We start from the raw sequence: 14,537 nt of genomic DNA, 5'->3' as shown, positions 1-14,537 counted from the left end.
CTGTACATGAGCTGTGCAAGAGAGTCAGAATCTATGATTAGTTCTACTTTATACAAAATAGCTTAGATCTTATTCATTTATATTATGAGAGATGTTAAGGAGCTCTCGTGCATTTTTGTGTTCCCCGCACACTGCTGCCACAGTCGCTCTAGGTCCCCTGCATCCTTCCCATATCCTGCCTTCGTAATCCCTTCATTCTCCTCCTCCTCGCCCCCAAATCCTCTTCGAGCTGACCTTGCTGTCCTTTTCCTCCCTCATCAGGTTGTTCTCTCTGCTACTGCTTAAGGCTTATCCACAGAGAAAGATGGTGCTCACTAAATGGTGGTAACTGGGGTCTGCTCCGTGTCCCCCGTGCAGACCCCTTGGAAGGGGATGATGCTGCTTTGCTCCCAGTTGTGCCTTCAACAGCTCGTGTTCGAGTCCTTTGTGTCCAGTGTTTTCTGTTGGCTGGGTCTCAGCCTGCAGCAATGCGACCCGAGAGGAAACGCTTGCTTTAGGGATGTCAGCTGGAATGTAAATCTTCAAAATGTACCTCGTTTGTGTCCATACTGGGAGTCAGTGCAGTCGCCTAGTGTGCTGTAAATTCACGCATTGTTTCGGTGTAAGCAGATTTTTTTCCAGATAGACAAGCCCATAAACTCAGCTTTCTGTTTTGTTTCTCTCTTGTTTTGTTAGAAGATATGTTACTGAACAAATGTGGAATTAACCCCTTTCTACCCTGAATCAATCAACTGGGATGGTGTTTCTCAGATATGTAAAACAGCTGTTGAGTATAGAAATATCTAATCTTTCCAATTTAAATAATATACTCCTGCTGCTTCTTCTGTTGACCGTGTTTTCCTGGGCACTGGTCAGTCACAGGGTCCTCACAAAAGTGTACAGTCTGAACAGGAAAGCCAGGCAGAGAAAGGAGAAGGTTAAAGTAGCAGTATCTTTATTTATAGATAGTATGGAGAAATGACAGCTGGGAAGAGAGTGGTTTGCCTGTTGTCTTTTAGGAAGTTGATGGAAAGGCAAGGGCAGAGAAGCCAATTCTGTTGACTTCCAGTTCTGTGGTTTTTCTTCCCACCTCCTTCCATTTCAGTTTCTAACCATATCATGGATTAGAAAGGGGATCAGACTTTTTAGTGGATGCTCAAAGATATTTTGAAAATCCCTGATATTTTGAGGCAGTCCAGCAATTTTGTGTACACTTCTTGTGTTGTGCTCCATAAGAGGAATCATTCATTCATACAACAGAAGAACAGTGGCAGCAGATAGAAGCATCTCCATGCTGCTTTCCCTCTGTTCTTTGCCTTTTTGCTTTCTTGTCTTTTCTGGGATTATCATGTTTGCTCAGAAAGTACAATAATGCTTTCTACCTTTTTCCAGACGCATATGCATGGACACCAAGAATATTCCTCCTCACCAGTATTCCAGATGCCGAGGACTTCAGCCAGGCAGCCTTCGGCACCCCCTGCTCAGCTTCCACACAACAGCCTTCAGGGCCAGGGCCATTGCTACACCACCAGTTCCACTGAGGACCTCCAGCCAGGTCACTCTTCAGCCTCTCTTATCAAAGCAATTAGAGAAGAACTTCTACGACTTTCTCAGAAACAGGCAACAGTGCAGAACTTCCACAGTTGATTTAGCATTCCTTTGCAAATCTGCCAGGTATCTGCTTCCTATGGAAGCAAAGACTTAAAGGAAATCAGCAATGTTGTTCTCTGAAAAGAATGAACTTTCACAGACAGCTCTGTTGACAACACTCTGGAAAAAATGAAAAAGGCAGCAAAATGAGGATAGTAAGGAGAGATGGGGGACAAACAGGGAAAATCATCAGTGTCATCACAAGTAATATTAATTAATCTGCTAATATTACGGTGCTCCTCTTCTCTCCCTACCATCATTCAACCTAACAAATAGGTCAAGAAGTCAACACTCCAGCAACAACAAAAAAATCACGGGAACAAACTCCAGTATGATAGACTCCTTTTTCTAAGGACGTAGACGAAGGTTTGAATAAACTGAGATGACGTTTTGCAAGAGATTACAAGTATTCTGATCTCTCCAGTGCTTATGGAGAACTGATTTGTGTTGCTGTTCTGCAAGATTACAAACTGTATCAGCTCATGGGTGTTGAAGGTGTCATCCCACATAAGAATCACTTTGGTTGTCAGGAACAATGGGACTTCTTAGAATAAAAGTCTTTGTGAGCTACTTGTATCAAACTGGAACAATAATTGTTATAGCTCTGTGCTTCCGAATGGAGCTACCCTCTGCACTCTTCCTTGTTTTCCTTCTGGTGCTGAAGCTTCAAGTGTTCCTTCATCTTCAATGTTTGCAAAGTGAAACATTGGCCTTGTATAACTAAGAAATTATCTGTAGACTCATTCAGGCTGGAAAAGCAAAGCAAAGCATCCAAACAGAAAGGGCTTGGTATTTATTTTTGTTTAAAAATTATTGAAAACTAGGAAAGGAATACTCAGCCACAGTTGAATTTGGGGAAATGTGTATGTATATCTTTAAAAAAATGTATTTACATACTATATGCTCTTGCAAGACCAGCGATAAAATATTGCCACTCTGTAGTTTGCTTTGTGGACAGAAACCAATCCAGCCTGACTGGTACAGGGTCACCAGCATTACGTTATAAATTGATGTCCTAAATCATTGCTTATGTTTGGATCTGAATAATTTTAGTGAAAGTCAGTGACAGTTTAGAGCATTAACATAGGCTTAGATTTGCGGTTTTGAGACAGTTTCTATATTTATACTTGTTTCCACTGTCCCTTTGGACAAAGGGTAAGCATTATCCCCATGGTAAGAATGGTACGTGCCATGGAACTGTTTGTCGCTGTTTTTTCCAGAGTTTTAATTTAATATTAGCTACGAATTTACTAATATTTGGCCATTGCATAACTGTAACTGACATAATACATGCGGAAATTTTACTTAAGTTATGATTTGTTGGAGTGTTTTTATTTTCTGATCAAACTGAACTAAAGCTGAGAGACAGGGGTACAGGGTAAGGTAAGGTACCCATGGGTACAGGGTAAGCTCAGTGTTTGTGAGGAGGCTTGGGAGCCTTGCCCAAGAAAAGTGAAAAGCACAACTCTTTGGTGGTACAATGAGGGTATTTCAAATGCTAGCAGATCGAAATCATAAAAGGTCTAAGGAAGAGTAGTCTGCCAAAGAGGTCTTTGGGCAGTTGATCAGGGTTTGCCTCACTCACTGGGGTAGAAATGGCATTGATGAAATACAGGTGTGTAACACTGGTGTGGCATGGTATGGTGGGCTTTGGCTACCAGATCTGTTCCTGGTTCCAGTGCACAGGTCAATAACTGTGACGGGACTAACTCAGACTGAAATGAAAACAAGTAGGAGGACACTATGGAAAAACCCTGTGTACCTTGTTCGTGAAATAAGTACATAATATTCATTGCCAAAGCCAAAACTAGGAAGCAACTGGCTGCTCACTGATGTGGAAAAAAAGGTGGTACTTTTCCCCTCTTTATTAGGAAAATCAGTTATTTTTCTGTTTACCCATGATCATCATGAAATTGTTTTGAGGGACTTACTGTAGTGAAGCAGTCTCAATTAACTTCCAGTTCCCTGGCCAGTACTTAAAGCCCTCAGAGCTCAGGAGCTGGTTGAGGTTTGAATGGAGTCAGAACACCATCATGGTTGTCAACAGCAGTATCAACAGGTTATTATATTTTTAATTTTTTAAACTTATTGTGTGATAATCACTTCTAGAATAAAAAACATTTTTACACGAAGTTTGTAAACATGAATGTTGCCAATACCTCTGCAAAATGTCAGGTTTTGCAGAATGAAGAGAGTGTCGGGCAATGTTTATTTGGTCTTTTTGACAGTGCTGAAGACTGACTGTTCCTAAGTGTTCCCGTTAAATCCATCTCTTTTATAGCCCACATCCTTCTCCAGTACTGTCCTCTGACCTCACTGGAGGTGAGATCAGAGGCCAGTGCTCATAGTGTTAGCGTGTTACTATGACTTCAGAAAAGGTGGGATTCTAGAAAGTAAGTTCATTGTCTGGCTGCCTGTTACAGCTATTAAAGAAGGAATATGAAACTCAGTTTTGCTATTGATGATGATGCCATTATGATATTCCATCTTTTTAAGTTTGGAAGAATATCCTTTTTCTTTTCATTCCCAAATCTTATGAAGAACATGTACAGGACAAATATGTAATGGTAAATAAAAGAAGCTTTCTGGTGCAAAAATCCCTCTTTAAAACCTTACAAGTTCACAGGAGAGTAAAATATAAGAAGTCAGAAAGCTGTTGTTGGAAGTTATATTCTCAAACTGGCTGGAGACCTGACCCACGCTTCACCAAAAAATGGTATGGCATAGTCTGTATCTTCATATAGTAAGAAAACAACACATAAGGCACCAGTTCTAAGGATGGTCCTAACAAGGGAGACAGTTTCTACATCTACAGGGAAAGCTGGGTTTTTCATGTGCTACAGAAGGACTTCGTGGAATGCATGTGCCAAAATCTCTGTTTCCACTTGGGAATTCAGGGAAAAGAATCTGTAAGTTTCTGCTTGCCAATTTTTTTTATTGCCATATTAAAAGGAGGGTAAAAAATACCAAACTTTTTTTTTTTTTTGAAACTTAAAAGTACACTGAATTTAAGTATCTGTTAATAAATCTACCAGTTTCTGAAAACAGTGATCAGATGAGAAGTTGGTACAGGCACAGAAAGCTGTTACCAACAGTTACATTGATTTCCATGACTAAACCATCTGGTTCATGGAATCCTCAGGCTTTTCTCTTTCTTCACAATTTTCCTTGACATTTGTGTTTAGTCTGTGTTTAGTTTGGCATATGGAAGAACTTGGCAAGATGAAAGCTTCGTAATTTAGCTTAGTTGATTTGCTTTTCCTTTCCATGGCCAAAATGTTGACCCCTAGCCTGCTTCTTGATTATCTTTGGAGCTAAGTGAAATTTTGCAATTATATTTCATACACTTAATTTGAAAGGTGGGGCACAATTCAGTACAATAAAATATTCTCTACCAGGATGTAACACATTGGCTGTCAGTGACTGTGGGCATGGGACTCGGGAAAGAAAACCTTGCTTTTAGGAGGGGTGAGTTGCATAGGTGCTGGACTCATACTGTGAAATACGTGTGCTTTGGAGCAGTACATGGAATTTCACTGACTTTTTGCACTGTACTTTACTTGCAGGTTTCATATATAGTGGTTGGAGAGCAGGAGCACCAGACGACAACTATATATATCACCTTTGCACCCAAAGGAGTGGTGGGCAAGATGTTGACTACCCCAATATCATGCACCTTTATACACACACGTAAATGCATAAACAAATTGATTAGCCCAAAGTGCATGTTCCTACCAAGTGCTGAAGCCCGTGCTTGTAAATTAGACCACTGAAAACAGGGTTACAGAGTTATCTTAGAAGGAGGCTGTTTACAGGCATCATAACTTCCCAAGAACCAAAACAGCTGACACTGTTATGTGTTAATTCACAGCTTTGAAAACGCAGTAGATGGATTACACAAGTTAATATGTATTTGAGCCCAAGTGAAGTCACCAGTTGTATGATGTGGATGGCAGTAGGCAGTTGAACTCATTGTTTAACTCCTACCCTCACTACCTTCTCTGTTTTTGCAGCTTCAACAATTTTTCAGCAAAAGGAAGAAATGTGTATTTACTGTTCCGTGCCTTACGTAGCAGTTATTTGTTAACAGGTGCCAGTCCTTGAAAAAATATATATCTTGGCCCAAGAGCTTTGAAGTGGCAGGTTGAAGAACATTTGTGACTTTGAGGTGGGAACACGTGGGCCATATTTTTGCAGCCACAAAGAAATAAATGTTTTGTTTTGTTTTTTTTTTAAATAACACCTGTTCGGTGTTTTCTGAATATAAACATAAAGCTGAAAAAGGATTAAAAGAAAAAGGATGACATCTGATTGTCAGAAGGGCAAAGAACAGCAACCAGGTCTCCAGGACCACCTGTGACAGGGCACTGAAAAGAGAGAAAGGTGAAATCTTGGAGACTCCCTCTCTCTCCACACAAGCTGATTCCACAACACAACCCCACTTCTGTGCAGCCCCTTGCCACCTGCAAAACCAGTCTGTGTGTATGAGGAACATCCCTCCTCACTGAGACTCCCAAAAGCAGTTCACCATGGCTGTAGAGCTTCTCCAGGGCTGTTTAGATGTACCCAGAGAAAAGTAGCAGCTTTGAAGTGCTTAAATGTGGAAATAAAAATCTGGTTTCCTTTTGTGGGGGGCATGCATCTCTTCTCTCTTTCTGTTATATTTTATTTAAAGATACGGAGGAACCCTGGGGATGTATTCTACTGTTGCCAGTCCGCTGTCATTCATGTATTCCAGTATCTCTAGGTCCTAAATACTGAGGAAGCAGGAATTGAGAACGGAAGTTTTTGGCAATGCTGATGAAGGTTTATGGAAGTTTTGCAGTATTTTGGTGTGAGTACACCTGATTGTTTGAAAACTCTGGTGTTTTGTCTTACAGTGTCTTGAGTGTCTTACTAAGACTTACTGTCTTGAGTGTCCCTTGAAATGCAGCTTATGTCAGAAGGAGGACTGTAAAAATTATCTTCTGCATCTCTGACACTAATTCAATGAGGGCAGAACAAGCTCAGCTTGTGACAGCCTATAGCAGTAGAATTGGGAGTTCAGATCCAAATGTTGGTCTGTGCGTTATCCCTGGTTGCACCTGCATGACTTCCACTGAAAACATTTGGTTTGCTTTGGATGCTTTGGAAGGAGAATTTATTCTACAAATTCCTTAGGACAGTTTGGGATGCACTTGGCAGGATGTGTCTGGCTTCGATGTACAAGTCCCAGGGTGAGTTTGCTCACCCCAAGAGTAAGAAACTTGAGAAGCCAAAATCCTGTGGAGTTGCACTGCCTTTTTAAAGAGACTTTTCCAGAGCAGAGCTGCAGTCCTGTGAATCCCACTGAAGACTGACAGACGAAAAAAAGTTACATTAGTACTAGAAAAATACACGTTTTTTTGCACTTGATAGCTTGTAGAGCTGGAATGTTTTGTCTTGATTTTGTGTTACTTTTTCTTGTTACTCTTTACATTTAAAGTATGTGCTTTCGTTTGTAATGGCCACTCCTGTTTAGTTTTGAGTAGTTCTTACTCCATAAGTGGAAGTTTATGTTTAGGCTGTTACATCTTGCCTTAATCGGAATAAAATGTTGGCACATTTGAACAAATGCTCTGAAGAGTTTTTGAAATGGATGCTAAACCTCTGTGGATCCCTGAAATGGTGGGTTTTCAGGTTCACTTACAGTAATCCTCTTACTGCCATGTGTGGAGCAGGCAGAGTGAAATGAGAGTTAAGAGAGTAGAAAAGAGACTGAAAGATGAAAATTACTGGTTTGTATTTCCAAATACATTCTAATGCACACACTTCTTAAGAGCTCTGTCATGTTCCCATGAAAACTTCTCTAAGATTTCCTTCCCAAGGCTTCTCAGAACTTGGTTTTCTCATCCAGGCTATTTGAACGTTTTAGTGCTGTGCATGATTTAAAAGCAGTAGCTGGATATTGTTTGTATTTCAGGAAAAACTTCTTTGCATTCAAGGAAAATTAATGCAGTGTTATATTTGGCAGTGCACTGCGCTGTTTGGGTCCTGGAATGCAGATCTGAAAGAAATTTGACTGAAGAAATAGGAATTTTAAAAGTACTGCAGTAAGGAAAAATCAGGAAGCTTTTATCCGTGGACTTAAACAGGAGAAAGAAGTGTGGATTAGCCATTATCAGTAGTACTCGGCATAATTGCTAAATAGGAAGTTGTTCAAATTGGATGCAATTCAGGTGATCTGGGCATCCACAAATTCATGAACTGATTACCAGATTTGTTAGTCCCTGCAATCCTGGATAAAATGGGTTCAGGTAAGTCCCCTTGCATTTTCCATGGAATGCTTCCTGTCTAGCGTTTCCATGGATGAGTTTGATCCTTATGATAGTTTCTGTCTACGGGCTCAATGAGGGCGGCTTTAAGCAAGAACACTTCAAAAAATCAAGATTAAAGGTGAGGATTCTCACTTTTACATTACAATTGCCTCCTCCTGTACTTCACTGCCTTGTGAAAGAAAGGTTGGTAGGACGCTGGAAACCACACTCTTGCTTGTGCAGAGTAGAACTGCAAAAAAGTTAAGGGAAGCTGTTTGTCCCTTCCAGCAGACAGCATCACTGATGCAATATTGCTTAGAATAATTTCACTTCTGCCTGGGAGCAAAGAGCACTGTTTAAGTGCTTTGCACTTAAAAAGCACTCGACACTACTGCCAGTAAGCATTATTTAGTCCTCTTTATTTAAGGATGAACTTTATTTAACGTTGTTAGTCTCTTAACTAACATTATCACACAATGGCTGTACGAGATGTCAGTGTGGCTGAGTTAAAGAATGGTGATTTCTTCATATATTTGAGCCCAGGAGGTTGCCACATTAGAATTGAATGTTGTTGGACTGATGTGTTTTAAATATATGGTATGTTGAAATGCCACAAAGGGGAAACAGGCTAACAGAGACAAAGCAGGCAGAGCTGAAAAAGTGCCGTAACTTTTGCTCCAGAATGTCACACTGAAAAATTAAATTGGCTGCATGTTTAATCGTGTGATCTGGAATCTACAAGCTAGAAATTATGGCTCTGGTTCTCCCAGTGACTCACCAACCGCAGCTCTCTATGTTGATATCATTTCTTTTGTCTTTAAGATAAATCAAAGAAATTGGAAAAGCCACTGATAGAAAAGGTATTAATAAAAAGAAGTTAGTGAAGAGAAGTCATCAGAAAAGAGACCGACCTTACAGAAATATCATGAGTTGGGGATGATGTGATTTCCAGTTCCCTGCTAGAAAAGGAAGAGAAGGAAAAGACAAGGCAGGTCTTTTGGGTTGTTGCAACCAACATTGGGCACAGCTGCGGGCATGGAATGAAGAGAAGAAACCTCATGTATTGAGTAAATAGTGAATAATAAAGGTAAAGCTGAAATATATAAATAGTTTAGAAGATACGGTCACCAAAGAGCACAGAGGCAGCAAAAAGTTTAACTAGAACTCAGCAATTAGAGAAATGTCTTCTACTTGCTTGTTTTAAAAAATAAAGCCACTCATACGAAACAGTTGAAGGGTGACGCTGTGTATGCACAAACTCAGCAGTGAATTTGTGAAGTTTATGGAAAAAAATCAATGGGAGAGAGAAGGGTGGGGGGAAACCAGGGTGATTGTAATCACAAGGGAAAAATTGAAAAAGTAATAGAATGGTATTATTGCATGAAACTACAGTCCTTAAAGGATTAATTTCAAACTGCTGGGGGAAAGAGACACTGCAGGAGAGCCCAGTTCTGTATCAGAAGGGTGCTGCATTTCAGCTGTGAGCTGGGCAGGGGAGGGGGCATCACTGTGTGCAGCGTGCTTTTGTCTTCTTCCCCAAATCCTTGCTGCTGGAGACAGAACTGGACTAGATGGGCTTTGATCCCGCCTTGCCCTTGCGACAGCATGCGAAAAGTCTCTGTGGCATCTTTGTCTAGATTAGGTTATCAGTTGCTGCAGGCTCTTCTGGTTCCCTCCAGTGGCAAACCAGGTTGTGGTGGGGACCCCTGGAGAGGCAGAGAGATGGAGGGCTTTGGGGCTGGCGCAACGTGAGTGGTGGTTAGTTCACGCTGTCCCCAAAACGTGCATCTGGCAGATTTACAGATAGAAGACATGACTTTACCACACATAGTGGCAGAGGGAGAAAATGTAGATTTTTGCAATTTAGGTCTTTATCTCTTGAGAGTGAAGGGCACTGTGACAAGCAGGGTCTGCATTTTGGAACAGAGCCTTGTTTGCTGGTCACTGAGACTGGACCCTTTTCCCCTATCTTTGCAGAATGGCTTTCTTTTTGGAGGGAGAAGTCAGTTCTGGGAGGAGTTTTATGTCAGCAAGACACAGGGCCACATAGGCCATTACTTCTGGTAGGCGAGCAAAGTGATTGTCTGAATTTCTCTAGATTTTGTACTGTCAAATTGGACAGGAAAAATCTGAGTGTCTGAGATGTATTTTTTCCAAGCTATTTGCAAACTTGGGAGACAATACTGCACTGTTACCCCGTGTTTATTTCCAAAAGGTTATTTTGAAATAGAAGTTGGAAATAAAATCTTTGAAAAGTGCACGTTTGATTCTGGGAGAGAAACCTGCAGTGAGGTGTGAATTCCACAACAGATGCTGGTACCACTGATACCATAAAATAAGTGGGATCTGGAGTATAAGGATGAGAGAGGGGGGGTTGCTTCCCAAGAATGCCTGTGTTTCATTCTCTGGCTGTAATTAATTACAATGATTTTCTGAAATCCTAGTTTTTATAATGGCTTTATCAAAATTCCTACAGAGTCCCAATACAGAGCACCTTTTCTTATGAATTTAACCTCTGTCTATTCTGTGTGTTTCACACAAGTAGTAAGCTCTGATGGTTGCCAGCTTTCATTCCTCTAGTGATTTTGCAAAGTGTAATCATTGTAAAGTGCAATTGCTTAATATGTAGCTCATTCACTAAAACCCTAAGGATAAAAGCAGTGAGTAATGCAAGTCATTACCGGAGCAATGGTATCTAAAAAGATGAAGAGTCATGCATCAAGTACCAATCCATTTAGTCTTGAATTAAGAATTTAAAAAAATCACTAGTCAGATGTGATTCATATTATCTCCAGGCAAATTAAAGAAGTTACTCTGGAATGCTGCGCTGCTGCTGCTGATGTTTTTTTTCTCTTTTGGTATTCGAAATGCTGATCAGTTCCCTGTCCCTGCTGCTCTGTTTGTCCACCTGAGACACTTGTAGACCAGCAGCTTTCCCAGGTGCCATCTGCGTCTGTCTCTCCTTTCCAGGCACTGCATACTTTCATGCCTGAAATTCAGAATCTTTGTCCAGAAAATGTGAAGAACTATCCTGGCTCGGTCAGCAGTGTTAGGGTTCAACCTCCTATTTTTCAGTCATGCTCACTTTATTCAGCCATCCAGGTTTCAACCATTCTTTGCTTTTCTTTGTACTAAGTCATACGAGCTGGAATTTACTCCTTCTCCATCTCATTCCAGTGAGGAAGTTTCTGGTCCAATGGCATACAATGTGACTGGACAATGAGCTATAAATGACTGGAGCGTTAACGTTTCTACCATCATTCTGGGAGGGTAGTTTGCAGCTGAATAGGTGATATGTGCTATCATCTTATTTTTGACGTGCTTTGAGTGGTACAAGAGCCTGAACCAGCTCAGCGCTGCAGCGTGACATTGTAGTAGCAGTCTGAAGGGGCACCAAGGTTTAACACAGGTGAAACGATTTATCCATGCTGATAAATCAGGAACTCTGTTTGGCTTCCAAGGTTTCCTGCGGGAACAAAAACAACAGGCTTTCTGAAATAAAATGAAAAAACCCCAAACAGCAAAACAAGACACGTGCTGGATGTATGTGTCGCTCCCTTGAAGTCAACAGGACTTGGGCAGCATTACAGTGGTTGGGGTTCTACTGTTAGCAGCATTATGTCAGTGGTATTATTAGGAACATGGGATAATGCAAAATAAATGAGTGCACCAGTCTGTGGCATTGCTTGTGGACCACGTTTATAAGACATTGTACTATAGAATCACCTTTGATTTGTGCATCAAAATGAGACCACAGCCTTCTACTCTGACTTGATTGGTCTTTAAATAGGGGTTATAACCCACAAGCTGTGCTACTGTCTGTTCCCCAGCTAAAAATATTCCAGGAAATGTAGCAGCACAGATAATGTTTAGATTATATTTACTATAAATTAAGTATTTATAATCCATTTCTGCATGTCCATTTTTGTCTTTATATCAATTTCTCAAGTCTTTTGGATGCAACTTTTTTGTTCTGCACTTTCTGTAGCTATTGACAAGCCCCTGAAATACTGACAGTGCTATTAGGGCTTTTCTCCTCCTTCTGCACAGTGCAGCACAGGAAAGACATGGACCCGTTGGAGCGGATCCAGAGAAGAGCCACAAAAATTTGTCAGAGGGCTGGAGCACCTCTCCTATGAGGACAGGCTGGGAGAGTTGGGGTTATTCAGCCTGGAGAAGAGAAGGCTCCAGGGAGACCTATAGCAGCCTTCCAGTATCTAAACAAGTTGTACAGGAAAGATGGGGACAAACTTTTTAGCAGGGCCTGTTGCAATAGGACAAGAAGTAATAGCTTTAAACTAAAAGAGAACAGATTTAAACTAAATATAAGGAAGAAACTTTTTGTGCTGAGGGTGGTGAAACACTGGAACAGGTTACCCAGAGAGGTGGTAGATGCCCCGTTCCTGAAACATTCAAGGTTAGGTTGGACGGGGCTCTGAGCAACCTGATCTAGTTGAAGATGTCCCTGCTCATTGCCAGGGAGTTGGACTAGATGGCCCTTAAAGGTCCGTTCCAACCCAAACTATTCTATGATTGTACTTTTGATTGCCTGCCATATCTAGGATCAGTACAACACATAGCGTGTACCTCAGAGAGTCTCTTAAAAATAATATTTTCTTGTTTTGTGCTATATTGCATAGGAACAGATCAGATGTTTAAGTTGGTAGCCTTTGAGCTTTCAGGATACTGGCACTTTGTTTAGGGATCCCAGAACACACTGGGAGTAGCAGTACGTTCATGAAATTCAGTACAGGACTACATTTTTCTAAGTGACCCAATCCACTTCATAGGAAGTCAAATGACTTGAAAAGAAGAGGCTATAAATCAAACATGGCAATGTCAGGTGTCAAAGCAGGTGATGCATTAAGAAAACAAAACTGTTATATTAGATCAGAGGTTTACAGGCCACTGGACCAGAAAAAGAATACATTCCACAGCAGGAATGGTTTGTAAGTTATTCCATTTGCATACCTGATTTTGTCCAGCCTTGGGTGTCAGTCTTGAACACAGGTATACGAAATCTTTGAGGCATTATATTATATGAAAAACTAGGGTTTTTTCCCTTTTTTCCCCAGTTCAGCTGAGCTGGGAATCCTCAACAGAAGCTGCGAGAAGCAAACTTTGAGGTCTGTCTCCTACTTCTTTGAAGGTATCTGCCCACAAGCAGGCTGTTTTGGAAAGTGTGAAAGACAAACAAGCTGTGTTTTTAAAGGTAGGCTTTAGGAAGCCCCCCCAGAATTTCCCAGTTGTTATGAAGTTAGTTCGCAGGCGTGGTGCTGTGCTACAGGACATCTAGAGCTTGCATCATGTGCCTACAACTCTTCAGACTGGAATAGGTTTACTTCCACGGCTGGCTGCATCCACGCACTCGTAGCCTTAGCCAAGGAAATGCAAAAGCTGTGAAACACATCCCCTCAAATGTGAAAACCAGTGCCATATCCAGCAGGTGTGTCTGTCTTCCTGACCAGGAGAACAATCTCCCTAAGGCTGGAGAACTGCAGGAAGAGGTCTGCAGAAGGTAGGCACTAAGGCAATACATGGAGAATTTTTCACAGCATCTCTCACATTGCTTTCAGGCCAATGCACGTTTTCCACTATGAAAACTAATAAATCAGGGAAGAAAAAAAATCTATGTAGCTATAAGATTTATTGTCCATCAGTGATTGCTGTGGTTATTAATGGTATATCGGTCTATCACTGCTCTTTCAATCAACACCAACAATAAGATGTAGAGCCCTTTATTTCTGTAAGTTTGTACATAGAAGAGTTTTTTGGGTTTTGTTCTGGTGTGGGTTTTTTTGTGGAAAGTAAAGTAGTTGACTTGTCCAATGTGGAGATTTGTCTTGTGAAAATTACTTTCATTTTAATGGTTGTATGTTGGGATTTTTTTTCTTACTTGAGCAATACTTTGTGATTGTTTACTAGTAGTGGTATGGCACATGTAAAAAGAAAAAAAAAACAAAACAACCCAACAAAACACACACAGTAAAGAAAACACAAAAGAGTTAAGCCCTTCCCTTTAAAAACTTTCTTTCCTGACACTAGTGTCTCTGCTCGGCATTTCACTCTGGAAGGTTTTTCTGTGTCCAGTGATCCTAATGATAGGGAAGGATGTCTTTCCCTCAGTGTCTAACTTGTACCTGTTCCTGTTGATGGTGGATGGTTGATAAGGGGGGACTGTCCATCACTCTGAAACTGCACAGCGTTGTCCTGATCGAAGTGTCTGGTTGTGCCAGAATCAATTTTGAAGAGTCTTAAACTGATCTTTATCTTTTTTATACTGGGAAAGTTATGCGTTGATAAGCTGAAGGGAGGCTTTAATGATATTTAATAGATACAAATCTCCAATAGAGCTTTCTTTGGTTGAAGAGTAACTTTTTATGTTTCATTTCAGCTGGTCTCTAGAAGGTTTGTTGATCCTGTGTATGTCTAGATGGGTTTAACACTGATTTACTGTTTTAATAATGGATAGAAATCAAACTGGTGCAACCAGACAGTTTGACTGCAGTGAGGCAAACCCTTCTGAACGAATATTTCTTGTTAGAATCGTGTTTCTAACAATTTGGGTTTGGTAATTCCTTGCCAATATAAGCTTTATCAATATAAATCAGTCAGTGAGAATTTTTCCATCAA

At 40.8% G+C, this 14,537-nt stretch overlaps 1 protein-coding gene across 2 annotated transcripts in view; it reads left to right on the top strand.

Annotated features, from left to right (window-relative positions):
* KIAA1549 (KIAA1549 ortholog) overlaps positions 1-3,757 on the top strand; it is a 110,865-nt gene extending 107,108 nt beyond the window's left edge. For both annotated transcript variants that reach the window (XM_014937411.1, XM_014937410.1), the window contains one exon: positions 1,372-3,757. In XM_014937411.1, the coding sequence (XP_014792897.1) occupies positions 1,372-1,520 (149 nt within the window). In that variant the 3' untranslated portion in view covers positions 1,521-3,757. The remainder of the gene's footprint in view (positions 1-1,371) is intronic.
* Positions 3,758-14,537: the final 10,780 nt, after the last annotated feature.

Source organism: Calidris pugnax, unplaced genomic scaffold (assembly GCF_001431845.1).
Source record: "Calidris pugnax isolate Ruff unplaced genomic scaffold, ASM143184v1 scaffold1, whole genome shotgun sequence".
Classification (NCBI taxonomy): domain Eukaryota; kingdom Metazoa; phylum Chordata; class Aves; order Charadriiformes; family Scolopacidae; genus Calidris; species Calidris pugnax.
Note: the sequence above shows the minus strand (reverse complement) of the source record. Positions and strands in the feature narration are given on the sequence as shown.